Genomic DNA, 26,821 nt, shown 5'->3' with positions numbered 1-26,821 from the left:
GGGACTGAGAGACACCAGTCAGTGTACAGATATCTCCCTGAGAGAGAGAGGGGACTGAGAGACACCAGTCTATGTACAGATATCTCCCCGAGAGAGAGGGGACTGAGAGACACCAGTCTGTGTACAGATATCTCCCTGAGAGAGAGGGGGGGCTGAGAGACACCAGTCAGTGTACAGATATTGAGGTACCCTCAATAATGCCGCTTAGAGATTAAACTGTAAAGAAGGCTTTATTAGACTAATAACTATGCTACAGCTATGGATGAGAGCTGACTGCTATACAGACCATGAAGCAGGCCTTTATGTATGGCTCCCAGATGGGCGGAGCCAGAGGCAGAGTCCCCAGGGTTCCAAGCCCGGTCTTAAAGGGGACATCACCTTACATGATGATAAGGCAGTAACCGTTCATCACATTCACCCCCTGTTTAAAAAGGAGTCCGGCGGGGGTGAAATGCCATCATAGGTCCATCCGTCTCGGTGGCCGGATCGTCCTCCTCGACCTCCTCAATTCGGGCGGTGGTGCGGCGGGCACGGACGTCCCGGTTGAGGGCACATCCGGGAGCATAGCGGTCGGAGCTTCGGTCCGGGTCGGGGCAGAGGAACTAGGCAGGGCCGGGGGTAGCTGAGCCGGCGCCGGCGGGGTGTGTAAAGGGGGGGCGCAAGGTAGGAGCTCACCAACGGGTGGTAGGGCCGGAAGGGGGTGTGTTGTAGGGGGCGACGGGTCCTGCAGGGGAGCCACGCGGGAAGGGGCGTCTGTGGTGGAGGATCCAGCGGGCGCCAGATCCCGGCGGGAAACCGTATCTTGCCTGACGTTGGAGTACTCCACGTAGGCGTAACTGGGGTTGGCGTGGAGCAGTCGGACCTTTTCAACTAGGGGGTCTGTTTTATGGCTCCTCGCGTGCCTCCGGAGAAGAACAGGTCCCGGAGCCATCAGCCAAGGTGGAAGCGAGACCCCGGAGGTAGACTTCCTGGGGAAGAGAAACAATCGGTCGTGAGGGGTCTCATTCGTGGCCGTGCAGAGGAGTGACCTAATGGAGTGTAGGGCATCGGGTAGGACCTCCTGCCAGCGGGTGGTTGGGAGATTTCTCGACCGCAGGGCCAGAAGGACAGCCTTCCACACGGTCGCGTTCTCCCTCTCCACCTGCCCGTTTCCCCGTGGGTTATAACTGGTCGTTCTGCTCAAGGCGATGCCTTTGCTGAGCAGATACTGACGCAGCTCATCGCTCATGAACGATGTACCCCGGTCGCTGTGGATATAAGCGGGGAAACCGAACAGGGTGAAGATGCTGTGCAGTGCCTTAATCACCGTGGCTGAGGTCATGTCGGTGCAGGGAATGGCGAATGGGAAACGGGAGAACTCATCGATCACGGTGAGGAAATAGGCATAACAGTTGGTGGACGGGAGGGGCCCCTTGAAGTCCACACTCAGTCGCTCAAAGGGGCCCGAGGCCTTCACGAGCCGAACCTTGTCTGGCCGATAGAAGTGCGGTTTGCACTCCGCACAGACTTGGCAGGCCCTGACCATGGCCTTGACCTCCTTGGTTGAGTAAGGTAGGTTGCGGGACTTGATGAAATGGACGAGCCGGGTAACCCCCGGGTGGCAGAGGTCATTGTGGATGGCTTGCAGGTGGTCCTCCTGCGCGTTGGCGCATGTGCCGCGGGACAGGGCATCTGGGGGCTCGTTGAGCTCCCCTGGACGATACTTGATATCGTACGAGTAGGTGGAGAGTTCGATCCTCCACCTCAAAGTTTTTTACTTTGCCCCGTTGCGTGTTATCGAACATATAGGCGACCGACCATTGGTCGGTGACGAGGGTAAACCTCCTACCGGCGAGGTAGTGTCTCCAGCACCGCACAGCCTCCACAATGGCTTGTGCCTCCTTTTCGACTGCAGAGTGTCGAACCTCGGAGGCGGTGAGGGTTCGGGAGAAGAACGCTACTGGTCTGCCTCCTTGATTGAGGGTAGCAGCCAGGGCGATGTCTGATGCATCGCTCTCTACCTGGAAAGGGATGGTTCCGTCCACCGCGTGCATGGCGGCCTTGATGATGTCAGCCTTGATGCGGTTGAAGGCCAATTGAGCCTCAGCCGAGAGGGCAAAAGTGGTGGTCTTTAGGAGTGGGCGGGCTTTGTCCGCATACTTGGGGACCCACTGGGCGTAATAGGAGAAAAGCCCCAAGCACCGTTTGAGGGCCTTGAGGCTGCGGGGGAGAGGGAGTTCCTTAAGGGGGCGCATGCGGTCGGGGTCGGTACCTAGGACCCCGTCTTCCACGACATAGCCGAGGATGGCCAGCCGGGTGGTGTGGAAAACGCATTTGCCCTCGTTATAGGTCAGGTTAAGGGCTCGGGCGGTCTGGAGGAACTTTTTGAGGTTAGCGTCATGGTCCTGCTGATCATGGCCGCGGATGGTGACATTGTCCAAGTACGGGTATGTAGCCCCCAAACCGTACTGGTCCACCATTTGGTCCATCGCCCTTTGAAAGACGGAGACCCCATTTGTGACACCAAAGGGGACCCTGAGGAAGTGGAAGAGCCGGCCGGCTGCTTCGAAGGCAGTATAGAGGCGGTCTTTTGGTTGGATGGGGAGCTGGTGGTAGGCAGATTTGAGGTCGACCGTGGAAAAGACTCGGTATTGGGCGATCCGATTTACCATTTCCGCGATGCGAGGAAGGGGGTACCCATCAAGCTGCGTGAATCGGTTTATGGTCTGGCTATAATCCACGACCATCCGTTTCTTCTCCCCGGACCGGACTACCACCACTTGCGCTCGCCAAGGGCTGTTGCTAGCCTCGATAACCCCCTCTCCCAGTAAACGCTGGACCTCTGACTTGTTAAAAGCCATATCTTGGGCACTGTAGTGCTGGCTCCTGGTGGCGACGGGCTTACAGTCGGGAGTGAGGTTAGCGAATAGCAAGGGGGGTGCGACTTTCAGTGTCGCAAGGCAGCACACCGTGAGGGGGGGCAAGGGTCCGCCGAACTTCAGTGTCAGGCTTCGGTGGCTGCACTGGAAATCCAGTCCGAGCAGCAGGGGGGCACAGAGGTGAGGGAGGATATAAAATTTGAAACGGGTGTATTTGGCACCCTGGATCGAGAGATCCGCAATACAGTACCCCGTGATTTGTACCGAGTGGGACCCAGATGCGAGGGCTATGGTTTGGGATGTGGGATGGGTGCGTAGGGAGCAGCGCCTTACCGTTTCAGGGTGGATAAAGCTCTCCGTGCTCCCGGAGTCGAAGAGGCATGCAGTGTCGTGCCCGTTGACCTGGACCTGCATCATGGAGTTCTGCCGGTGTTTTGGCCGAGTTTGATCGAGGGTGATCGCACCCAGTCGCGGGTAGTCGGAGTCGTCAGCCAAGTCGGACTCGTAAAATGGCCGCTGCCGTCAGTCGCACGTGTCAGGTCGATAAGATGGCCGCCGACCAGCTGGCCGCTCCCATGATTCGCACGAGGCTGATGACGCGTTAGAAGAGGGCGTGTCGGGTCGATGCGCAGCAGCATTGCGAGGCCTGCGGGCCTGAGAGCCTGATTTTCAGGCCGGCTGTTCTTTGTTTTTCTAGCCCCTGGGTCTGGCCAGGCAGACCCTCGCAAAGTGCCCTTTCTTCCCGCAGTCGCTGCAGATCACGGAGCGGGCTGGGCAGCGTGGGCATGGGTGCTGGCCCTGCCCGCAGAAGTAGCAAGGTGTGCCCCCATGGTGAGCGGGTCGCCGCGTGGCGCAGGCCTGTAATACGGGTGAGTCTGAGGAAGTCCGGGGGGGGGGTTGGCAGAGTCCGTGGGGTACGTACCCAAGTTCTGTCGGGCCACCTCCAGCGAGGAGGTGAGCATTAGCGCCTCCTGGAGGCCTTTTGCCCCGTTATTGAGCAGCCGCTGCCGGATGTAGGTCGAGCGGATTCCGGACACGAAAGCATCCCTGATGTGCAGGTTCATATGGACTTCCCCTGTCACATCCTGATGGTCACAGTCCCTGGCCAGCGCGGTGAGATTTTCAACAAACTCGTCGAGCGATTCCCCCGAGCGCTGCCGGCAGGTAGAGAGCAGATGCCGGGCGTGCACCTCATTGACGGGTTTGACAAACCGCTTGCGGAGCAACTCAATCGCTTCCTCATAAGTCGTCGCCTTTTCGAGCGTGGCGGAGATTCTGTGACTCACCCGGGCGTGGAGTAGACGCAGCTTGCGTGGCCCCAGGATGGGAGTCTCTGCGGAGTCCAGGTAGGCCTCGAAGCACCGCAGCCAGTATTTAAAAATTTCCTTTGCCTCCGGCATTCGTGCTTCCAGATTGAGCTTCTCTGGTTTTAGGCCTGCGTCCATCCTGAATCTAGTTTAGTCTAATAAATTGAGGTACCCTCAATAATGACGCTTAGAGATTAAACTGTAAAGAAGGCTTTATTAGACTAATAACTATGCTACAGCTATGGACGAGAGCTGACTGTTCCACAGACCATGAGGCAGGCCTTTATGTATGGCTCCCAGATGGGCGGAGCCAGGGGCGGAGTCCCCAGGGTTCCAAGCCCGGTCTTAAAGGGGACGTCACCTTACATGATGATAAGGCAGTAACCGTTCATCACAGATATCTCCCTGAGAGAGAGGGGACTGAGAGACACCAGTCAGTGTACAGATACCTCCCTGAGAGAGAGGACTGAGAGACACCAGTCAGTGTATAGATATCTCTCTCAGAGAGAGGGGGGACTGAGGGACACCAGTCAGTGTATAGATATTTCCCTGAGAGAGAGGGGAGACTGAGAGACACCAGTCAGTGTACAGATATCTCCCTGAGAGAGAGGGGTGGCTGAGAGACACCAGTCAGTGTACAGATATCTCCCTGAGAGAGAGGGGACTGAGAAACACCAGTCAGTGTACAGATATCTCCCTGAGAGCGAGGGGACTGAGAGACACCAGTCAGTGTATAGACATCTCCCTGAGAGCGAGGGGACTAAGAGACACCAGTCAGTGTACAGATATCTCCCTGAGAGAGAGGGGACTGAGAGACACCAGTCAGTGTACAGATGTCTCCCTGAGAGAGAGGGGTGACTGAGAGACACCAGTCAGTGTACAGATATTTCTATGACAGAGAGAGGGGACTGAGAGACACCAGTCAGTGTACATATATCTCCCAGAGAGAGGGGGGACTGAGAGACACCAGTCAGTGTACAGATATCACCCTGAGACAGAGAGAGAACTGAGAGACACCAGTCAGTGTACAGATATTTCCATGACAGAGAGAGGGGACTGAGAGACACCAGTCAGTGTACATATATCTCCCTGACAGAGGGGGGACTGAGAGACACCAGTCAGTGTACAGATATCTCCCTGACAGAGGGGGGACTGAAAGACACCAGTCAGTGTACAGATATTTCCATGAGAGAGAGAGGGGACTGAGAGACACCAGTCAGTGTACAGATATCTCCCAGAGAGAGAGGGGGGACTGAGACACACCAGTCAGTGTACAGATATCTCCCTGAAAGAGAGAGAGGACTGAGAGACACCAGTCAGTGTACAGATATCTCTCTCAGAGAGAGAGGGGACTGAGAGACACCAGTCAGTGTACAGATATCTCTCTCAGAGAGAGGGGGGACTGAGAGACACCAGTCAGTGTACAGATATCTCCCTGAGAGAGAGAGAGGTCTGAGAGACACCAGTCAGTGTACAGATATCTCCCTGAGAGAGAGAGAGGTCTGAGAGACACCAGTTAGTGTCCTGATAGTTCCCTGTAAGAGGACTGTGAGAGCTCAGTAAGGAGTGACATGGATGGCACAGTAGCAGAATGGTTAGCACTGTTGCTTCACAGCCCCAGGGACCTTGGGTTTGATTCCTGGCTTGCGTCACTGTCTGTGCGGAGTCCACACGTTCTCCCCGTGTCTGCGTGGGTTTCCTCCGGGCGCTCCGGTTTCCTCCCACAAGTCCCGAAAGACGTGCTGTTAGGTGAATTGGACATTCTGAATTCTCCCTCTGTGCACCCGAACAGGCGCCTGAGTGTGGCGACTAGAATGATAGACTCATAGAATTTACAGTGCAGAAGGAGGCCGTTCGGCCCATCGAGTCTGCACCAGCCCTTATAAAGAGCACCCTACTCAAGCCCACGTATTTACCCTATCCCCATAACCCAGTAACCCCACTTAACCTTTTTGGACACCAAGGGCAATTTGATCATGGCCAATCCACCTAACCTGCACATCTTTGGACTGTGGGAGGAAACCGGAACACCCGGAGGAAACCCACGCAGACACGGGGGGAACGTGCAGACTCTGCACAGACAGTGACCCAGCGGGGAATCGAACCTGGGACCCTGGAGCTGTGAAGCCACAGTGCTAACCACTGTGCTACCGTGCTGCCCATAGGGGCTTTTCACAGTAACTTCATTGCAGTGTTAATGTAAGCCTACGTGTGACACTAATAAAGATTATTATTATTACATGGAGACCATAGTCAGTGTCCTGATGCCAGCCTGATCCATTACGGTGCATGCACCTTCCACCTTCATTGCTTTCTCTCTCTGCCCTTCGCCCACTCTGTCTTTTCTCTGCTTTCCATCAAGCGACTTTTCCCTTTCCTTCCGTTCCTGCAGAATACAACGCCAGGATCCGAGGTCTTTGGCACGGCAACGAAAACGACCTCTCTCCATCCTTCCACCGTCAGAGGTCCCACACCTTCTCTGGTTCGTTCCTGCTTTTCCCCACATTCTTTTTCTGCATGCTGTTCCCTGCCCCTACATTGCTACCCCGGACGACCTTGTTTCCTGTGTGCATGTTCTTGTTTCATTTTCCACAACCTCCCATCGTGATGACTTCCTCACTCCGTCCTGTGTTTCAGGTCATGTTGGGGCACTTTGTTCATCAGTCTGTGCAGCAGTCAGGGCTACCTCCCCCTCCCGGGGGCCGCTGGGGGGGACTGAGAGTGAGACTCCCGTTATAACAGGAGAGACACTGATAGACTCTCCATGGGGTCACCGAGAGAGAGACTCCCACTATATCAGGGGTCACACAGAGAGAGACTCCCTCTATAACAGGGGTCACACAGAGAGAGACGCCCACTATATCAGGGGTCACACAGAGAGAGACTCCCTCCATAACAGGGGTCACTGAGAGAGAGACTCCCTCTATAACAGGGGTCCCTGAGAGAGTGACTCCCTCTATAACAGGGGTCCCTGAGAGAGTGACTCCCTCTATAACAGGGGTCACTGAGAGAGACTCCCTCTATAACAGGGGTCCCTGAGAGAGTGACTCCCTCTATAACAGGGGTCACTGAGAGAGACTCCCTCTATAACAGGGGTCCCTGAGAGAGACTCCCTCTATAACAGGGGTCCCTGAGAGAGTGACTCCCTCTATAACAGGGGTCACTGAGAGAGAGACTCCCTCTATAACAGGGGTCCCTGAGAGAGAGACTCCCTCTATAACAGGGGTCACTGAGAGAGACTCCCTCTATAACAGGGGTCCCCGAGAGAGAGACTCCCTCAATAACAGGGGCCACTGAGAGAGAGACTCCCTCTATAACAGGGGTCACACAGAGAGAGACTCCCTCTATAACAGGGGTCACTGAGAGAGACTCCCTCTATAACAGGGGTCACACAGAGAGAGACTCCCTCTATAACAGGGGTCCCTGAGAGAGACTCCCTCTATAACAGGGGTCCCTGAGAGAGTGACTCCCTCTATAACAGGGGTCACTGAGAGAGAGACTCCCTCTATAACAGGGGTCCCTGAGAGAGAGACTCCCTCTATAACAGGGGTCACTGAGAGAGACTCCCTCTATAACAGGGGTCCCCGAGAGAGAGATTCCCTCAATAACAGGGGCCACTGAGAGAGAGACTCCCTCTATAACAGGGGTCACACAGAGAGAGACTCCCTCTATAACAGGGGTCACTGAGAGAGAGACTCCCTCTATAACAGGGGTCACACAGAGAGAGACTCCCTTTATAACAGGGGTCACTGAGAGAGAGACTCCCTCAATAACAGGGGTCACTGAGAGAGAGACTCCCTCTATAACAGGGGTCACTGAGAGAGAGACTCCCTCTATAACAGGGGTCCCCGAGAGAGAGACTCCCTCTATAACAGGGGTCACTGAGAGAGAGACTCCCTCTATAACAGGGGTCACTGAGAGAGAGATTCCCTCTATAACAGGGGTCACTGAGAGAGACTCCCTCTATAACAGGGGTCACTGAGAGAGACTCACTCTATAACAGGGGTCACTGAGAGAGTGACTCCCTCAATAACGGGTCCCCGAGAGAGAGACTCCCTCTATAACAGGGGTCCCCGAGAGAGAGAGAGACTCCCTCTATAACAGGGGTCACAGAGAGAGAGAGAGACTCGCTCTATAACAGGGGTCACACAGAGACAGACTCCCTCTATAACAGGGGTCACTGAGAGAGACTCCCTCTATAACAGGGGTCCCCGAGAGAGAGACTCCCTCTATAACAGGGGTCACACAGAGAGAGACTCCCTCTATAACAGGGGTCACACAGAGAGAGACTCCCTCTATAAAAGGGGTCACTGAGAGAGAGACTCCCTCTATAACAGGGGTCCCCGAGAGAGAGACTCCCTCTATAACAGCGGTCCCCGAGAGAGAGACTCCCTCTATAACAGTGGTCACACAGAGAGAGAGACTCCCTCTATAACAGTGGTCACACAGAGAGAGAGACTCCCTCTATAACAGGGGTCCCCGAGAGAGAGACTCCCTCTATAACAGGGGTCACACAGAGAGAGACTCCCTTTATAACAGGGGTCACTGAGAGAGAGACTCCCTCAATAACAGGGGTCACTGAGAGAGAGACTCCCTCTATAACAGGGGTCACTGAGAGAGAGACTCCCTCTATAACAGGGGTCCCCGAGAGAGAGACTCCCTCTATAACAGGGGTCACTGAGAGAGAGACTCCCTCTATAACAGGGGTCACTGAGAGAGAGATTCCCTCTATAACAGGGGTCACTGAGAGAGACTCCCTCTATAACAGGGGTCACTGAGAGAGACTCACTCTATAACAGGGGTCACTGAGAGAGTGACTCCCTCAATAACAGGGGTCCGCGAGAGAGAGACTCCCTCTAAAACAGGGGTCCCCGAGAGAGAGAGAGACTCCCTCTATAACAGGGGTCACAGAGAGAGAGAGAGACTCGCTCTATAACAGGGGTCACACAGAGACAGACTCCCTCTATAACAGGGGTCACTGAGAGAGACTCCCTCTATAACAGGGGTCCCCGAGAGAGAGACTCCCTCTATAACAGGGGTCACACAGAGAGAGACTCCCTCTATAACAGGGGTCACACAGAGAGAGACTCCCTCTATAGCAGGGGTCACTGAGAGAGAGACTCCCTCTATAACAGGGGTCCCCGAGAGAGAGACTCCCTCTATAACAGCGGTCCCCGAGAGAGAGAGACTCCCTCTATAACAGTGGTCACACAGAGAGAGAGACTCCCTCTATAACAGGGGTCCCCGAGAGAGAGACTCCCTCTATAACAGGGGTCACTGAGAGAGAGATTCCCTCTATAACAGGCGTCACTGAGAGAGACTCCCGCTATAACAGGGGTCACTGAGAGAGAGATTCCCTCTATAACAGGGGTCACTGAGAGAGACTCCCTCTATAACAGGGGTCACAGAGAGAGAGACTCCCTCTATAACAGGGGTCACTGAGAGAGAGAGACTCCCTCTATAACAGGGGTCCCCGAGAGAGAGACTCCCTCTATAACAGGGGTCACTGAGAGAGAGATTCCCTCTATAACAGGCGTCACTGAGAGAGACTCCCTCTATAACAGGGGTTACTGAGAGAGACTCCCTCTATAACAGGGGTCACTGAGAGAGACTCCCTCTATAACAGGGGTCACACAGATAGAGAGACTCCCTCTATAACAGGGGTAACTGAGAGAGACTCATCTATAACAGGGGTCACTGAGAGAGACTCCCTCTATAACAGGGGTCACTGAGAGAGACTCACTCGAGAACAGGGGTCCCCGAGAGAGAGACTCACTCGAGAACAGGGGTCCCCGAGAGAGAGACTCCCTCTATAACAGGGGTCCCCGAGAGAGAGAGAGAGACTCCCTCTATAACAGGCGTCACTGAGAGAGACTCCCTGTGTAACAGGGGTCACACAGAGAGAGAGACTCCCTCTATAACAGGGGTCACTGAGAGAGAGAGACTCCCTCTTGAACAGGGGTCACTGAGAGAGACTCCCTCTATAACAGGGGTCACTGAGAGAGAGACTCACTCTATAACAGGGGTCACTGAGAGAGAGTGAGTCCCTCTCTAACAGGGGTCCCTGAGAGAGTGACTCCCTCGAGAACAGGGGTCCCTGAGAGAGTGACTCCCTCTATAACAGGGGTCCCCGAGAGAGAGACTCCCTCTATAACAGGGTTCCCTGAGAGAGCGACTCCCTCTATAACAGGGGTCCCTGAGAGAGAGACTCCCTCTATAACCGGGTCTCCGAGAGAGAGACTCCATCTATAACAGTGGTCACACAGAGAGAGAGACTCCCTCTAAAACAGGGGTCACTGAGAGAGAGACTCCCTCGAGAACAGGGGTCACTGAGAGAGAGACTCCCTCTATAACAAGGGTTCCCGAGAGAGAGACTCCCTCTATAACAGGGGTCACTGAGAGGAAGACTCCCTCTATAACAGGGGTCACACACAGAGGGACTCCCTCTATAACAGGGGTCACTGAGAGAGTCTCCCTCAATAACAGGGGTCACTGAGAGAGAGATTCCCTCTATAACAGGGGACCACGAGAGAGAGAGACTCCCTCTATAACAGGGGTCCCCGAGAGAGAGAGAGACTCCCTCGATAACAGGGGTCCCCGAGAGAGAGACTTCCTCTATAACTGGGGTCCCCGAGCGAGAGAGACACCCTCTATAACAGGGGTCCCCGAGAGAGAGACTCCCTCTATAACAGGAGTCCCCGAGAGAGAGACGTCCTCTATAACAGGGTCACCTGAGAGAGAGAGAGACTCCGTCTATAACAGGGGTCACTGAGAGAGACTCCCTCAATAACAGGGGTCACTGAGAGAGAGATTCCCTCTATAACAGGGGTCCCCGAGAGAGAGAGACTCCCTCTCTAACAGGGGTCCCCGAGAGAGAGAGAGACTCCCTCGATAACAGGGGTCCCCGAGAGAGAGACTCCCTCTATAACAGGGGTCCCCGAGAGAGAGAGAGACGCCCTATATAACAGGGGTCCCCGAGAGAGAGATTCCCTCTATAACAGGGATCCCCGAGAGAGAGACTCCGTCTATAACAGGCTCCCCGTGAATGAGACTCCCTCTATAACAGGGGTCACTGAGAGAGAGACTCCCTCTATAACAGGGGTCACTGAGAGAGAGACCCCCTCTATAACAGGCGTCACTGAGAGAGAGACTCCCTCTATAACAGGAGTCACTGAGAGAGAGAGACTCCCTCTATAACAGGGGTCACTGAGAGAGCGACTCCCTCAATAACAGGGGTCCCCGAGAGAGAGACTCCCTCTAGAACAGGGGTCCCCGAGAGAGAGACTCCCTCTAGAACAGGGGTCCCCGAGAGAGAGAGAGACTCCCTCTATAACAGGGGTCACTGAGAGAGTGTCTCCCTCTATAACAGGGGTCACTGAGAGAGAGACTCCCTCTATAACAGGGGTCACTGAGAGAGAGACTCCCTCTATAACAGGGGTCACTGAGAGAGACACTCCCTCTATAACAGGGGGGTCACTGAGAGAGAGACTCCCTCGAGAACAGGGGTCCCCAAGAGAGAGACTCCCTCGAGAACAGGGGTCCCCGAGAGAGAGACTCCCTCTCTAACAGGGGTCCCCGAGAGAGAGAGAGACTCCCTCTATAACAGGCGTCACTGAGAGAGACTCCCTGTGTAACAGGGGTCACACAGAGAGAGAGACTCCCTCTATAACATGGGTCACTGAGAGAGAGACTCCCTCTTGAACAATGGTCACTGAGAGAGAGACTCACTCAATAACAGGGGTCACTGAGAGAGAGAGAGACCCTCTATAACAAGGGTCCCTGAGAGAGTGACTCCCTCGAGAACAGGGGTCCCTGAGAGAGTGACTCCCTCTATAACAGGGGTCACTGAGAGAGAGACTCCCTCTATAACAGGGGTCACTGAGAGAGAGACTCCCTCTATAACAGGGGTCACTGAGAGAGAGACTCCCTCTATAACAGGAGTCACTAAGAGAGAGAGACTCCCTCTATAACAGGGGTCACTGAGAGAGCGACTCCCTCAATAACAGGGGTCCCCGAGAGAGAGACTCCCTCTAGAACAGGGGTCCCCGAGAGAGAGAGAGACTCCCTCTATAACAGGGGTCCCCGAGAGAGAGAGAGACTCCCTCTATAACAGGCGTCACTGAGAGAGTCTCCCTCTATAACAGAGGTCACACAGAGAGAGAGACTCCCTCTATAACAGGGGGGTCACTGAGAGAGAGATTCCCTCGAGAACAGGGGTCCCCGAGAGAGAGACTCCCTCTATAACAGGGTTCCCCAGAAAGAGAGAGACGCCCTCTATAACAGGGGTCACTGAGAGAGACTCCCTCTATAACAGGGGGGTCACTGAGAGAGAGACTCCCTCTACAACAGGCGTCACTGAGAGAGACTCCCTCTATAACAGGGGTCACACAGAGAGAGACACTCCCTCTATAACAGGGGGGTCACTGAGAGAGAGACTCCCTCGAGAACAGGGGTCCCCGAGAGAGAGACTCCCTCGAGAACAGGGGTCCCCGAGAGAGAGACTCCCTCTATAACAGGGGTCCCCGAGAGAGAGAGAGACTCCCTCTATAACAGGCGTCACTGAGAGAGACTCCCTGTGTAACAGGGGTCACACAGAGAGAGAGACTCCCTCTATAACATGGGTCACTGAGAGAGAGACTCCCTCTTGAACAAGGGTCACTGAGAGAGAGACTCACTCTATAACAGGGGTCACTGAGAGAGAGAGAGTCCCTCTATAACAAGGGTCCCTGAGAGAGTGACTCCCTCGAGAACAGGGGTCCCTGAGAGAGTGACTCCCTCTATAACAGGGTTCCCTGAGAGAGAGATTCCCTCTATAACAGGGTTCCCTGAGAGAGCGACTCCCTCTATAACAGGGGTCCCTGAGAGAGAGACTCCCTCTAAAACAAAGGTCCCTGAGAGAGTGACTCCCTCGAGAACAGGGGTCCCTGAGAGAGAGACTCCCTCTATAACAGGGTTCCCTGAGAGAGCGACTCCCTCTATAACAGGGGTCCCTGAGAGAGAGACTCCCTCTATAACCGGGTTCCCGAGAGAGAGACTCCCTCTATAACAGGGGTCCCTGAGAGAGAGACTCCCTCTATAACCGGGTCCCCGAGAGAGAGACTCCCTCTATAACAGGGGTCCCTGTGAGAAAGACTCCCTCTATAACAGGGGTCGCCGAGAGAGAGACTCCCCCTATAACAGGGTTCCCTGAGAGAGCGACTCCCTCTATAACAGGGGTCGCCGAGAGAGAGACTCCCTCTATAACCGGGTCCCCGAGAGAGAGACTCCCTCTATAACAGGGGTCCCCGAGAGAGAGACTCCCTCTATAACAGGTGTCACTGAGAGAGAGAGAGACTCCCTCTATAACAGGGGTCCCTGAGAGAGAGATTCCCTCTATAACCGGGTTCCCGAGAGAGAGACTCCCTCTATAACAGGGGTCCCTGAGAGAGAGACTCCCTCTATAACAGGGGTCCCTGAGAGAGTGACTCCCTCTATAACAGGGGTCCCTGAGAGAGAGACTCCCTCTATAACAGGCGTCACTGAGAGAGAGACTCCCTCTATAACCGGGTCCCCGAGAGAGAGACTCCCTCTATAACAGGGGTCCCCGAGAGAGAGACTCCCTCTATAACAGGTGTCACTGAGAGAGAGAGAGACTCCCTCTATAACAGGGGTCCCTGAGAGAGAGATTCCCTCTATAACCGGGTTCCCGAGAGAGAGACTCCCTCTATAACAGGGGTCCCTGAGAGAGAGACTCCCTCTATAACAGGGGTCCCTGAGAGAGTGACTCCCTCTATAACAGGGGTCCCTGAGAGAGAGACTCCCTCTATAACAGGCGTCACTGAGAGAGAGACTCCCTCTATAACCGGGTCCCCGAGAGAGAGATTCCCTCTATAACAGGGGTCCCTGAGAGAGAGACTCCCTCTCTAATAGGGGTCACTGAGAGAGAGATACTCTAGAAAGCCAGTACAAAATGTTTTTTGAGTTTGATTGCAGAGTGCAGTAATTGTCGTGGGAGTGTTTCCGGCTATTGTAAATGAAACCTTACTCTGAATCTAACTCCATCTAAATTACCCCATGCAACCCTCCAGATATCGGCCTAATTATCTCCCAGGTTGGTGTTGAAGAGCCCATGGTCGGTTCGTTAGGATCCTGCCAATGTCTATGTCTTGAGCAGTCCCATCATCTCATTGCTGGTCTAGGATTTGGATCGACACAGAATCAATGCAGAGTTTGCCTTTGTAACAATCTCCGTCCTTCAAAGTGAGTGATTGTGGCCAACACTTCCAGACATCTATCAGCGATGTTGGCAATCCTGACACCGATACAGCCCCTCAGGACAGGCTTTTCTAATCCTATCGATGTTTAATTGCTCCATGCAACAGCAGATTGTTTCCTTCCCTGGCTGCCTGCTGGTACTGGGTGATAAGGGGGGGGGAGGGTGGACGAGGTAGATGTTCTGATGGAAGATATATTAGCAATTTTGAAAAACCTGAGGGTCGACAAGTCCCCTGGGCCAGATGGAATTTACCCAAGGATGTTTTGGGATGCAAGGGATGAGATTGCAGAGCCTTTGGCTTTGATCTTTGGGTCCTCACTGCCCACGGGGATAGTGCCAGAGGACTGGAGAGTGGCGAATGTTGTTCCTCTGTTCAAGAAAGGGAATTGGAATGACCCTGGTAATTATAGGCCGGTTAGTCTTACTTCGGAGGTCAGTAAGTTAATGGAAAACGTCCTGAGGGATAGGATTAATGACCATTTGGAAAGATGAAGCTTAATCCGGGATAGTCAACACGGATTCGTGAAGGGTAAGTCTTGCCTCACAAATTTGTTTGAATTCTTTGAGGAGGTAACTAAGTGTGTAGATGAAGGTAGAGCAGTTGATGTCGTATACATGGATTTCAGTAAAGCATTTGATAAGGTTCCCCATGGTCGGCTCATGAAGAAAGTGAGGAGGTGAGGGATAGAGGGAAATTTGGCCAATTGGATCAGTAACTGGCTATCACATAGAAGACAGAGGGAGGTGGTGGATAGAAAATTTTCAGACTGGAGACCAGTTACCAGCGGTGTACCACAGGGATCAGTGCTGGGTCCTCTGCTATTTGTGATTTTTATCAATGACTTGGAGGAGGGGGCTGAAGGGTGGGTCAGTAAATTTGCTGATGACACCAAGATTGGCGGAGTAGTGGATGAGGTGGAGGGCTGTTGTAGGCTGCAAAGAGACATTGATAGGATGCAGAGCTGGGCCGAAAAATGGCAGATGGAGTTTAACCCTGATAAGTGAGGTGATTCATTTTGGTAGTGATTTGAATGTGGACTACAGGGTCAACGGCAGGGTTCTGAGGAATGTGGAGGAACAGAGAGATCTTGGGGTTCATGTCCACAGATCTCTGAAGGTTGCCACTCAAGTAGATAGAGCCATGAAGTAGGCCTATAGTGTGTTAGCGTTTATTAACAGGGGGATTGAGTTTAAGAGCCGAGGGTTATGCTGCAACTGTACAAGACCCTGGTGAGACCACATTTGGAGTATTATGTGCAGTTCTGGTCACCTCATTACAGGAAGGATGTGGAAGCATTGGAAAGGGTGCAAAGGAGATTTACCAGGATGCTGCCTGGATTGGAGGGTAGGTCTTATGAGGAAAGGTTGAGGGAGCTAGGGCTTTTCTCATTGGAGCGAAGGAGGATGAGAGGCGACTAAATAGAGGTTTATAAGATGATGAGAGGGATTGATAGAGTGGACGTTCAGAGACTATTTCCTCGGGAGGATGTAGCTGTTACAAGGGGGCATAACTATAAGGTTCAGGGTGGGAGATATAGGAGGGATGTCCGAGGTAGGTTCTTTACTCAGAGAGTGGTTAGGGTGTGGAATGGACTGCCTGCTGTGATGGTGGAGTCGGACACTTCAGGAACTTTCAAGCGGTTATTGGATAGGCACATGGAGCACACCAGAATGACAGGGAGTGGGATAGCTTGATCTTGGTTTCGGACAATGCTCGGCACCACATCGAGGGCCGAAGGGCCTGTTCTGTGCTGTACTGTTCTATGTTCTATTTTCTAAGGGGTGAGGAGATCGCACATTCCTGTGGGGGGGGGGGGGGGGGGGGGGGTTCCCGATGGATCCAATCTTTCGAGCTATGGGTCCAGACGTGGCTGCCGCCCTCTGTTACCCCGCTCAGCTCCCAATCACTGCACCGAGAGGTGGCGATGGACCCGCCTGGCCATTTCGCCACAGGGAACGCTGTGGGCAGTCTCGCTCCTGCGCAGGCGTGACGCTCACACATGTTTGACAGGGCGGCGGGTGGGGAGGGCGACCGAACAGAGATCTGACTGACTTAACCCCCATTCCTCTCCCCAGCAGAATTGCATACTCGGCCTTCCTTGTGGCCACCCCCTTCCCCACCCCCCGGTGGAGAGCAGTCAATGGACAACTTCTATGTCAATGTACATGGTGACCGCCTGAGGCGGCCAGAAGTGGCTGCAAAAGCAGTTTGACATTTGCATGCCCTCCTCCCCACTGCATTCTTCCTTCTTTTGATCCATCAGTCATTTTTTTTATTTCCCTTAGCCCTCGGCCTCTCAAACGGGCCCTTTCTCTAAATTAATTTATATTCCGTCGAGGCTGGCAATGTCCCCACAATAAAGCAGCAGTTTTTTTTCTGAGTTGCAGATTAAATGGCAGAATGAAAGGGCTGAGCTCCAGTGACAGTACATATCAGCCTTTGTGTGCAGCACTCCCCGCCCTCCGCACTGGCCCGCACTCGGCCGTCTGCAAGACTGGGGCCTTGTTCCATTCAGCAACCGACTGCATTTTAATCTTCTCCAAAGTCACAGGGAACTAAACATATTCTTAAAGGGGAAGGAGGGGTACCCCGCGGGGCCAAGGCACTTCAGCGACAACAAGCCAGCAGAAGCACTGGGCTTGAGCGTACAGCAGTCGGTTAGGGAGGCTGGATAGAGGTGTTCACAATTGGGCAGGAGGCTCAGTAACCAGAGGATTGAAGATAATTGAAAACAGAAGCAGAGGGAGATGAGAAACATTTTACACAGTGAGTTATTGTGACCTGGGACACGCTGACTGAGAGGGCGCTGGAAACAAACTCAGTCGGAGCATTCCAGAGGGGATTGGATACATACTTCACTCCCAAACATTCCCAGGGCTGGGAGGAGAGGGCAGGAGAAAGGCACCAATCACGGAGTTCAGTCAGAACGCCGGCACACACAAGATGGACTCAAAGGCGTCCGGTGTCCCTGGGAGTGTTTGATGGGGACAGTGTAGAGGGAGGTTTACTCTGTATCTAACCCCGTGCTGTACCTGCCCTGGGAGTGTTTGATGGGGACAGTGTAGAGGGAACTTTACTCTGTATCTAACCCTGTGCTGTACCAGTCCTGGGAGTGTTTGATGGGGACAGTGTAGAGGGAGCTTTACTCTGTATCTAACCCCGTGCTGAACCTGTCCTTGGAGTGTTTGATGGGGATGGTGTAGAGGGAGCTTTACTCTGTATCTAACCCCGTGCTGTACCTGTCCTGGGAGTGTTTGATGGGGACAGTGTAGAGGGAGCTTTACTCTGTATCTACCTCTGTGTTGTACCTGTCCTGGGAGTGTTTGATGGGGGCAGTGTAGAGGGAACTTTACTCTGTATCTACCTCCGTGCTGTACCTGTCCTGGGAGTGTTTGATGGGGGCAGTGTAGAGGGAACTTTACTCTGCATCTACCTCCGTGCTGTACCTGTCCTGGGAGTGTTTGATGAGGGCAGTGTAGAGGGAACTTTACTCCGTATCTAACCCCGTGCTGTACCTGTCCTGCAAGTGTTTGCTGGGGACAGTGTAGAGGAAGCTTTACTCTGTATCTAACCTCGTGCTGTACCTGTCCTGGGAGTGTTTGGTGGGGACAGTGTAGAGGGAGCTTTACTCTGTATCTAACCCCGTGCTGTACCTGTCCTGGGAGAGTTTGATGGGGACAGTGTAGAGGGAGCTTTACTCTGTATCTAACTCCGTGCTGTCCCTGTCCCGGGAGTGTTTGATGGGGACAGTGTAGAGGGAGCTTTACTCTGTATCTAACCCTGTGCTGTACCTGTCCTGGGAGTGTTTGATGGGGACAGTGTAGAGGGAGCTTTACTCTGTGTCTAACTCCGTGCTGTACCTGTCCTGGGAGTGTTTGATGGGGACAGTGTAGAGGGAGCTTTACTCTGTATCTAACCCCGTGCTGTACCTGTCCTGGGAGTGTTTGATGGGGACAGTGTAGAGGGAGCTTTACTCTGTATCTAACCACGTGCTGTAGCTGTCCCTGGAGTGTTTGATGGGGTAATGCAGAGGGAGCTTTACTCTGTATCTAACACTGTGCTGTATCTGTCCTGGGAGTGTTTGATGGGGACAGTGTAGAGGGAGCTTTACTCTGTATCTAACCCCGTGTTGTACCTGTCCTGGGAGTGTTTGATGGGGACAGTGTCGAGGGAGATTTACTCTGTATCTCACCCCGTGCTGTACCTGTCCTGGGAGTGTTTGATGGGGACAGTGTAGAGGGAGCTTTACACTGTATCTAACCCCGTGCTGTACCTGTCCTGCGAGTGTTTGATGGGGACAGTGAAGAGGGAGCTTTACTCTGTATCTAACCCCGTGCTGTACCTGTCCTGGGAGTGTTTGATGGGGACAGTGGAGAGGGAGCTTTACTCTGTATCTAACCCCGTGCTGTACCTGTCCTGGGAGTGTTTGATGAGGACATTGAAGAGGGAGTTTTACTCTGTATCTAACCCTCAGCATACCCCCCTCCCCCTCCCAGGTACCCCTTGTCCAATCACTGCCAAGCACAAAATACCACCTGGTATATTGGCAATGCTCAAGTGGCCCCCAAGTTGCCCATGTTGCCCAGTTTTCCCAGGTTGCCCAGGTTGGCCAGTTTGCCCAGTTTTCCCAGGTTGGCCAGTTTGCCCAGGTTGCCCAGGTTGGCCAGTTTGCCCAGGTTGGCCAGTTTGCCCAGGTTGCCCAGGTTGGCCAGTTTGCCCAGGTTGGCCAGTTTGCCCAGGTTGCCCAGGTTGGCCAGTTTGCCCAGTTTGCCCAGTTTTCCCAGGTTGCCCAGTTTGCCCAGGTTGGCCATTTTGCCCAGGTTGCCCAGTTTTCCCAGGTTGCCCAGGTTGCCCAGTTTGCCCAGGTTGCCCAGTTTTCCCAGGTTGCCCAGTTTGCCCAGGTTGCCCAGTTTTCCCAGGTTGCCCAGTTTTCCCAGGTTGCCCAGTTTGCCCAGGTTGCCCAGTTTTCCCAGGTTGCCCAGTTTGCCCAGGTTGGCCAGTTTGCCCAGGTTGGCCAGTTTGCCCAGGTTGCCCAGGTTGCCCAGTTTTCCCAGGTTGCCCCGGTTGGCCAGTTTGCCCAGGTTGCACAGGTTTCCCAGTTTGCCCAGGTTGCCCAGTTTGCCCAGGTTGGCCAGTTTGCCCAGTTTGCCCAGGTTGGCCAGTTTGCCCAGGTTGCCCAGTTTGCCCAGGTTGCCCAGTTTGCCCAGGTTGCCCAGGTTGCCCAGTTTTCCCAGGTTGCCCAGGTTGGCCAGTTTGCCCAGTTTGCCCAGGTTGCCCAGTTTGCCCAGTTTGCCCAGGTTGCCCAGGTTGCCCAGTTTGCCCAGGTTGCCCAGGTTTCCCAGTTTTCCCAGTTTGCCCAGGTTGGCCAGTTTGCCCAGGTTGCCCAGTTTGCCCAGGTTGCCCAGTTTGCCCAGGTTGCCCAGGTTGCCCAGTTTGCCCAGGTTGGCCAGTTTGCCCAGTTTGCCCAGGTTGCCCAGTTTGCCCAGATTGCCCAGTTTGCCCAGGTTGCCCAGGTTGCCCAGTTTGCCCAGGTTGGCCAGTTTGCCCAGGTTGCCCAGGTTGGCCAGTTTGCCCAGGTTGGCCAGTTTTCCCAGGTTGCCCAGGTTGGCCAGGTTGCCCAGTTTTCCCAGGTTGCCCAGATTGGCCAGTTTGCCCAGGTTGCACAGGTTGCCCAGTTTTCCCAGGTTGGCCAGTTTGGACAGGTTGCCCAGGTTGCCCAGGTTGCCGCAGCAGTGTCAAGGTACCACCCTTACCAGAGGGCATGCATCTGGGGGCCTCCAAACCTCTGGGAAACTTCCATGAGTGCTGTTTCTGGCCCCTGTTTGTGGGCAAGAGGACTGAACGACACTCACCTGGGCTCTCCACAGCGAAGGGGCTCGATCCCAACGCCTGGGGTACCTCAGGGAGCTGATCATTGAAGTGAGACTCGCTGTCTCGCTGTAATATGCAGATTTGCCAAAAAGTGAGCCCGCCCACAATAGACGGGCTTCACATCGCGACGCCTCGCGAGATTGTGTTGGACCTCGCATGGCGTGACGAGCTGGGTAGATCCCGGGAGTGGGGATTACACTGCGGTGAGCTGCTTGTCGAGTGCCGACAGATGGTGCCCAATGTGTGACCTCTTACACCCTCCGTGCCTGACTCCACCCCCTCACAGCTACTCCTGTTTAACACTGTAAAGGGATTTGACTGGGTGGTTATCAATATTATTTCCTCTGGTGAGATGGTTTCAGAACATAAGAACATAAGAACTAGGAGCAGGAGTAGGCCATCTGGCCCCTCGAGCCTGCTCCGCCATTCAATGAGATCATGGCTGATCTTTTGTGGACTCAGCTCCACTTTCCGGCCCGAACACCATAACCCTTAATCCCTTTATTCTTCAAAAAACTATCTATCTTTATCTTAAAAACATTTAATGAAGGAGCCTCTACTGCTTCACTGGGCAAGGAATTCCATAGATTCACAACCCTTTGGGTGAAGAAGTTCCTCCTAAACTCAGTCCTAAATCTACTTCCCCTTATTTTGAGGCTATGCCCCCTAGTTCTGCTTTCACCCGCCAGTGGAAACAACCTGCCCGCATCTATCCTATCTATTCCCTTCATAATCTTATATGTTTCTATAAGATCACCCCTCATCCTTCTAAATTCCAACGAGTACAGTCCCAGTCTACTCAACCTCTCCTCGTAATCCAACCCCTTCAGCTCTGGGATTAACCTAGTGAATCTCCTCTGCACACCCTCCAGTGCCAGTACGTCCTTTCTCAAGTAAGGAGACCAAAACTGAACACAATACTCCAGGTGTGGCCTCACTAACACCTTATACAATTGCAGCATAACCTCCCTAGTCTTAAACTCCATCCCTCTAGCAATGAAGGACAAAATTCCATTTGCCTTCTTAATCACCTGTTGCACCTGAAAACCAACTTTCTGCGACTCATGCACTAGCACACCCAGATCTCTCTGCACAGCAGCATGTTTTAATATTTTATCATTTAAATAATAATCCCTTTTGCCGTTATTCTTACCAAAATGGATAACCTCACATTTGTCAACATTGTATTCCATCTGCCAGACCCTAGCCCATTCACTTAGCCTGTCCAAATCCCTCTGCAGACTTCCAGTATCCTCTGCACTTTTTGCTTTACCACTTATCTTAGTGTCGTCTGCAAACTTGGACACATTGCCCTTGGTCCCCAACTCCAAATCATCTATGTAAATTGTGAACAGTTGTGGGCCCAACACTGATCCCTGAGGGACACCACTAGCTACTGATTGCCAACCAGAGAAACACCCATTAATCCCCACTCTTTGCTTTCTATTAATTAACCAATCCTCTATCCATGCTCCTACTTTCCCCTTAATGCCATGCATCTTTATCTTATGCAACAACCTTTTGTGTGGCACCTTGTCAAAGGCTTTCTGGAAATCCAGATATACCACATCCATTGGCTCCCCTTTATCTACCGCACTGTTAATGTCCTCAAAAAATTCCACTAAATTAGTTAGGCGCGACCTGCCCTTTATGAACCCATGCTGTGTCTGTCCAATGGGACAATTTCCATCCAGATGCCTCGCTATTTCTTCCTTGATGATAGATCCCAGCATCTTCCCTACTACCGAAGTTAAGCTCACTGACCTATAATTACCCGCTTTCTGCCGACCTCCTTTTTTAAACAGTGGTGTCACGTTTGCTAATTTCCAATCCGCCGGGACCACCCCAGAGTCTAGTGAATTTTGGTAAATTATCACTAGTGCATTTGCAATTTCCCTAGCCATCTCTTTTCGCACTCTGGGATGCATTCCATCAGGGCCAGGAGACTTGTCTACCTTTAGCCCCATTAGCTTGCCCATCACTACCTCCTTGGTGGTATCAATCCTCTCAAGGTCCTCACCTGTCATAGCCTCATTTCCATCAGTCACTGGCATGTTATTTGTGTCTTCCACTGTGAAGACCGACCCAAAAAACTTGTTCAGTTCCTCAGCCATTCCTCAGAGGCGACATTACCTCCAAATCCAAGTCTGACTATTTAAGAATGAAATCACAAAACGCTTGATCATTCAAAGGACAGTGGAGTTCTGGAACTTCCAGCATCCGCAGTGATTTGCTTTTAACCAATTCTCCCGGTGAGTCTTGGGTATGAGCTCTCCTACTAAGGGGGCGGGGAGCCCGAGGACATTCAGGATTGAGATCTGTATAATGTCGGCCAGGTATGGAACCGACAGAGGTGGCCCGGCTGGGGTTTGATACACGTAGGACTTGTGAGGCCGACTTTTGGATTGTCATAAAAGCCGAACTGCTTCACGGATATCCTGTAGGGAAAGAAACCTCCCAACATAACCTGGTCTGGACCGAGATGTGGCTCCCGTCTCACACCAATGCCGTTGACTCTTTGACGTGGTCCAGTATATCACTCTTGTTATGGGCCAGGGTTTCGAGAACCCCAACGTGTATCATGGAGTTCACCTGACCCACAACTTTGAATAGATTGTGGTATGGGGAGCACACGGCCCACTCTACAGGTGTGGTACAGCAGAAATGGAAAAGTATTTTTTAAAGCAAAACAATGTTTATTCTATGAACTCAAGTTTACCTTTTTGAAACATACAGTGAACACCTTAGCAACCATCAATTCAAATACATCCCCCAAAGAATACAACACTAAGTAATCCTTAAGCTGTCCTTTTAACACCCATAAGACTTAAACAAAACCTTTAAACAGAAGCACATCAGGTTAAAGTCACTACTGAGAGCAGTTATTAGTTTTAAATCACCAAAGGATCGATGTACAGTTTTTAGATTACAGAGAGAGACTAATACCCCTTCTGGCTGTGACTGCAGCTATCCAGCTCTGAAAACGAAATTAAAACACCCACAGACATACCCAAGCTTTTTCTCAAAGTGAAACTAAAAGCAGACAGACAGCTCAGCTCCACCCACTCTCTGACATCACTGCAGTAGGAAACACCCATTTCTTAAAGGTACCCTCAAATGACACTCTATTGTATGAAACCTCCTAAATATGTCCAGCTTTCACCCCCTCAGTGGAAATAGGACCAGCTGCTCCAGTGTGGCTCATTTAACAAGAAATCATTATTTTAAAAATCTTTCAGAATTATAATTGCTGGGGAAATGTGGTGATCCGGGGAGAAGGTGGGGAGGTGGGACTGAGGGATATGGAGGGAAGGTGGGTAGGTGGGACTGAGGGATATGGAGGGAAGGTGGGTAGGTGGGACTGAGGGATATGGAGGGAAGGTGGGTAGGTGGGACTGAGGGATATGGAGGGAAGGTGGGTATGTGGGACTGAGGGATATGGAGGGAAGGTGGGGAGGTGGGACTGAGGGATATGGAGGGAAGGTGGGTAGGTGGGACTGAGGGATATGGAGGGAAGGTGGGTAGGTGGGATTGAGGGATCCGGGGAGAAGGTGGGTAGGTGGGACTGAGGGATACGGGGATAAGGTGGGGAGGTGGGACTGAGTGATATGGAGGGAAGATGGGTAGGTGGGACTGAGGGATATGGAGGGAAGATGGGTAGGTGGGACTGAGGGATATGGAGGGAAGGTGGGTAGGTGGGACTGAGGGATATGGAGGGAAGGTGGGCAGGTGGGATTGAGGGATATGGAGGGAAGGTGGGTAGGTGGGACTGAGGGATATGGAGGGAAGGTGGGTATGTGGGACTGAGGGATATGGAGGGAAGGTGGGTAGGTGGGACTGAGGGATATGGAGGGAAGGTGGGTAGGTGGGATTGAGGGATATGGAGGGAAGGTGGGTAGGTGGCACTGAGGGCTATGGAGGGAAGGTGGGGAGGTGGGCAGGTGGGACTGAGGGATATGGGGATAAGGTGGGGAGGTGGGACTGAGGGATATGGAGGGTAGGTGGGACTGAGGGATATGGAGGGAAGATGGGTAGGTGGCACTGAGGGATATGGAGGGAAGGTGGGTAGGTGGGACTGAGGGATATGGGGATAAGGTGGGTAGGTGGGACTGAGGGATATGGGGATAAGGTGGGGAGGTGGGACTGAGGGATATGGAGGGAAGGTGGGTAGGTGGCACTGAGGGATATGGAGGGAAGGTGGGTAGGTGGGACTGAGGGATATGGAGGGAAGGTGGGTAGGTGGGACTGAGGGATATGGAGAGAAGCTGGGCAGGTGGGACTGAGGGATATGGAGGGAAGGTGGGCAGGTGGGATTGAGGGACATGGAGGGAAGATGGGTAGGTGGGACTGAGGGATATGGAGGGAAGGTGGGCAGGTGGGACTGAGGGATATGGAGGGAAGATGGGTAGGTGGGACTGAGGGATATGGAGGGAAGGTGGGCAGGTGGGACTGAGGGATATGGAGGGAAGGTGGGCAGGTGGGATTGAGGGATATGGAGGGAAGGTGGGTAGGTGGGACTGAGGGATATGGAGGGAAGGTGGGTATGTGGGACTGAGGGATATGGAGGGAAGGTGGGTAGGTGGGACTGAGGGATATGGAGGGAAGGTGGGTAGGTGGGATTGAGGGATATGGAGGGAAGGTGGGTAGGTGGCACTGAGGGCTATGGAGGGAAGGTGGGGAGGTGGGCAGGTGGGACTGAGGGATATGGGGATAAGGTGGGGAGGTGGGACTGAGGGATATGGAGGGTAGGTGGGACTGAGGGATATGGAGGGAAGATGGGTAGGTGGCACTGAGGGATATGGAGGGAAGGTGGGTAGGTGGGACTGAGGGATATGGGGATAAGGTGGGTAGGTGGGACTGAGGGATATGGGGATAAGGTGGGGAGGTGGGACTGAGGGATATGGAGGGAAGGTGGGTAGGTGGCACTGAGGGATATGGAGGGAAGGTGGGTAGGTGGGACTGAGGGATATGGAGGGAAGGTGGGTAGGTGGGACTGAGGGATATGGAGAGAAGCTGGGCAGGTGGGACTGAGGGATATGGAGGGAAGGTGGGCAGGTGGGATTGAGGGACATGGAGGGAAGATGGGTAGGTGGGACTGAGGGATATGGAGGGAAGGTGGGCAGGTGGGACTGAGGGATATGGAGGGAAGATGGGTAGGTGGGACTGAGGGATATGGAGGGAAGGTGGGCAGGTGGGACTGAGGGATATGGAGGGAAGGTGGGCAGGTGGGATTGAGGGATATGGAGGGAAGGTGGGAGGTGGGACTGAGGGATATGGAGGGGAAGTGAGTATTTGAGCACTGTCAGAAAGGTTTATCTTATCCCCATTGTAATGTTGGTAAACATGATGTGGAGATGCCGGCGTTGGACTGGGGTGAGAACAGTAAGAAGTTTTACAACCCCAGGTTAAAGTCCCAGGTTTGTTTCGATGTCACTAGCTTTAGGAGCGCTGCTCCTTCCTCGGGTGAATGAAGAGGTATGTTCCAGAAACGAAAACGAATGAACGGACATCGTGCGACAATCACCAGGCAGGAATGTTCCCTTCCAGTCGGGGAACACTTCAGCAGTCAAGGGCATTCAGCCTCTGATCTCCGGGTAAGGCGGCCTTCAGGATTCGCGACAACGCAGAATCGCCGAGCAGAAACTTATAGCCAAGTTCCGCATACATAAGTGCGGCCTCAACCGGGACCTGGGATTCATGTCGCATTACATTCATCCCCCACCATCTGGCCTGCAAAATCCTACCAACTGTCCTGGCTTGATACAATTCACACCTCTTTAACCTGGGGTTACCCCATCTCTGGATCTGGAAAGATTTAATCACCTGCTAATGCTCGCATTCCAAGCATTGGCATCTTTGAATCTGTCTATATATATGTTTCTGGAACATACCTCTTCATTCACCTGAGGAAGGAGCAGCGCTCCGAAAGCTAGTGACATCGAAACGAACCTGTTGGACTTTAACCTGGTGTTGTAAGACTTCTTCTTCCCCTGTACATATCGGTGACCCTCCTGCATCTCGCTGACCCATTACTGACCGGAATCTCGAATGAGCGAGGGAACAATATTGAGTGGAATGACAATGTAGCTGCTCTCGGATTCCAGTTCACAGGCATTCCTGAAATGTCTTGAGGACAGGAATGCTGACAGAGCAGCCTCCTCACGGCTCCGACGCCAGCCATCTGATCAAAGACTTTATTTTCAGATCTCTCTCTGCTATCTGGTGATTCTTTTATTTTTTCACTTCCTGGGATTTCTCCTGAGCAGTTGTCATTGTTTGTAGTGTGTCCTCAGATATTAAAAACCAGGAATTGTTTCCTGGAATTCCAGAATCTGGGGGAAGTGACATCCATCATGAAACCAGGAATTCGGTGCGGGATTTTGTTCTACTAGTTTGTCAAATATCATCAAGATCAGAAAAGGTGTAGCACCCTCACACCCATCCACATAACCACACCGCACACCATCCATATACACCGCACACCATCCATATACACCGCACACCATCCATATACACCGCTCACCATCCA

The 26,821-nt window shown here is 53.0% G+C and overlaps 1 protein-coding gene across 10 annotated transcripts in view; it reads left to right on the top strand.

Moving 5' to 3' along the window:
• tns1b (tensin 1b) overlaps positions 1 to 26,821 on the top strand; it is a 1,628,779-nt gene that overhangs the window by 1,397,050 nt on the left and 204,908 nt on the right. For 9 of the 10 annotated variants that reach the window (XM_072468585.1, XM_072468574.1, XM_072468565.1 and 6 more), the window contains one exon: positions 6,558 to 6,647. The exons of the other annotated variant lie outside the window; for it this stretch is intronic. In XM_072468585.1, the coding sequence (XP_072324686.1) occupies positions 6,558 to 6,647 (90 nt within the window). The remainder of the gene's footprint in view (positions 1 to 6,557; positions 6,648 to 26,821) is intronic. 10 annotated transcript variants of the gene reach the window in all.

This window comes from Scyliorhinus torazame, chromosome 2 (genome assembly GCF_047496885.1).
Source record: "Scyliorhinus torazame isolate Kashiwa2021f chromosome 2, sScyTor2.1, whole genome shotgun sequence".
Taxonomy (NCBI): Eukaryota; Metazoa; Chordata; class Chondrichthyes; order Carcharhiniformes; family Scyliorhinidae; genus Scyliorhinus; species Scyliorhinus torazame.
The sequence above is the reverse complement of the archived record's forward strand: the minus strand, read 5'-3'. Positions and strand labels throughout refer to the sequence as shown.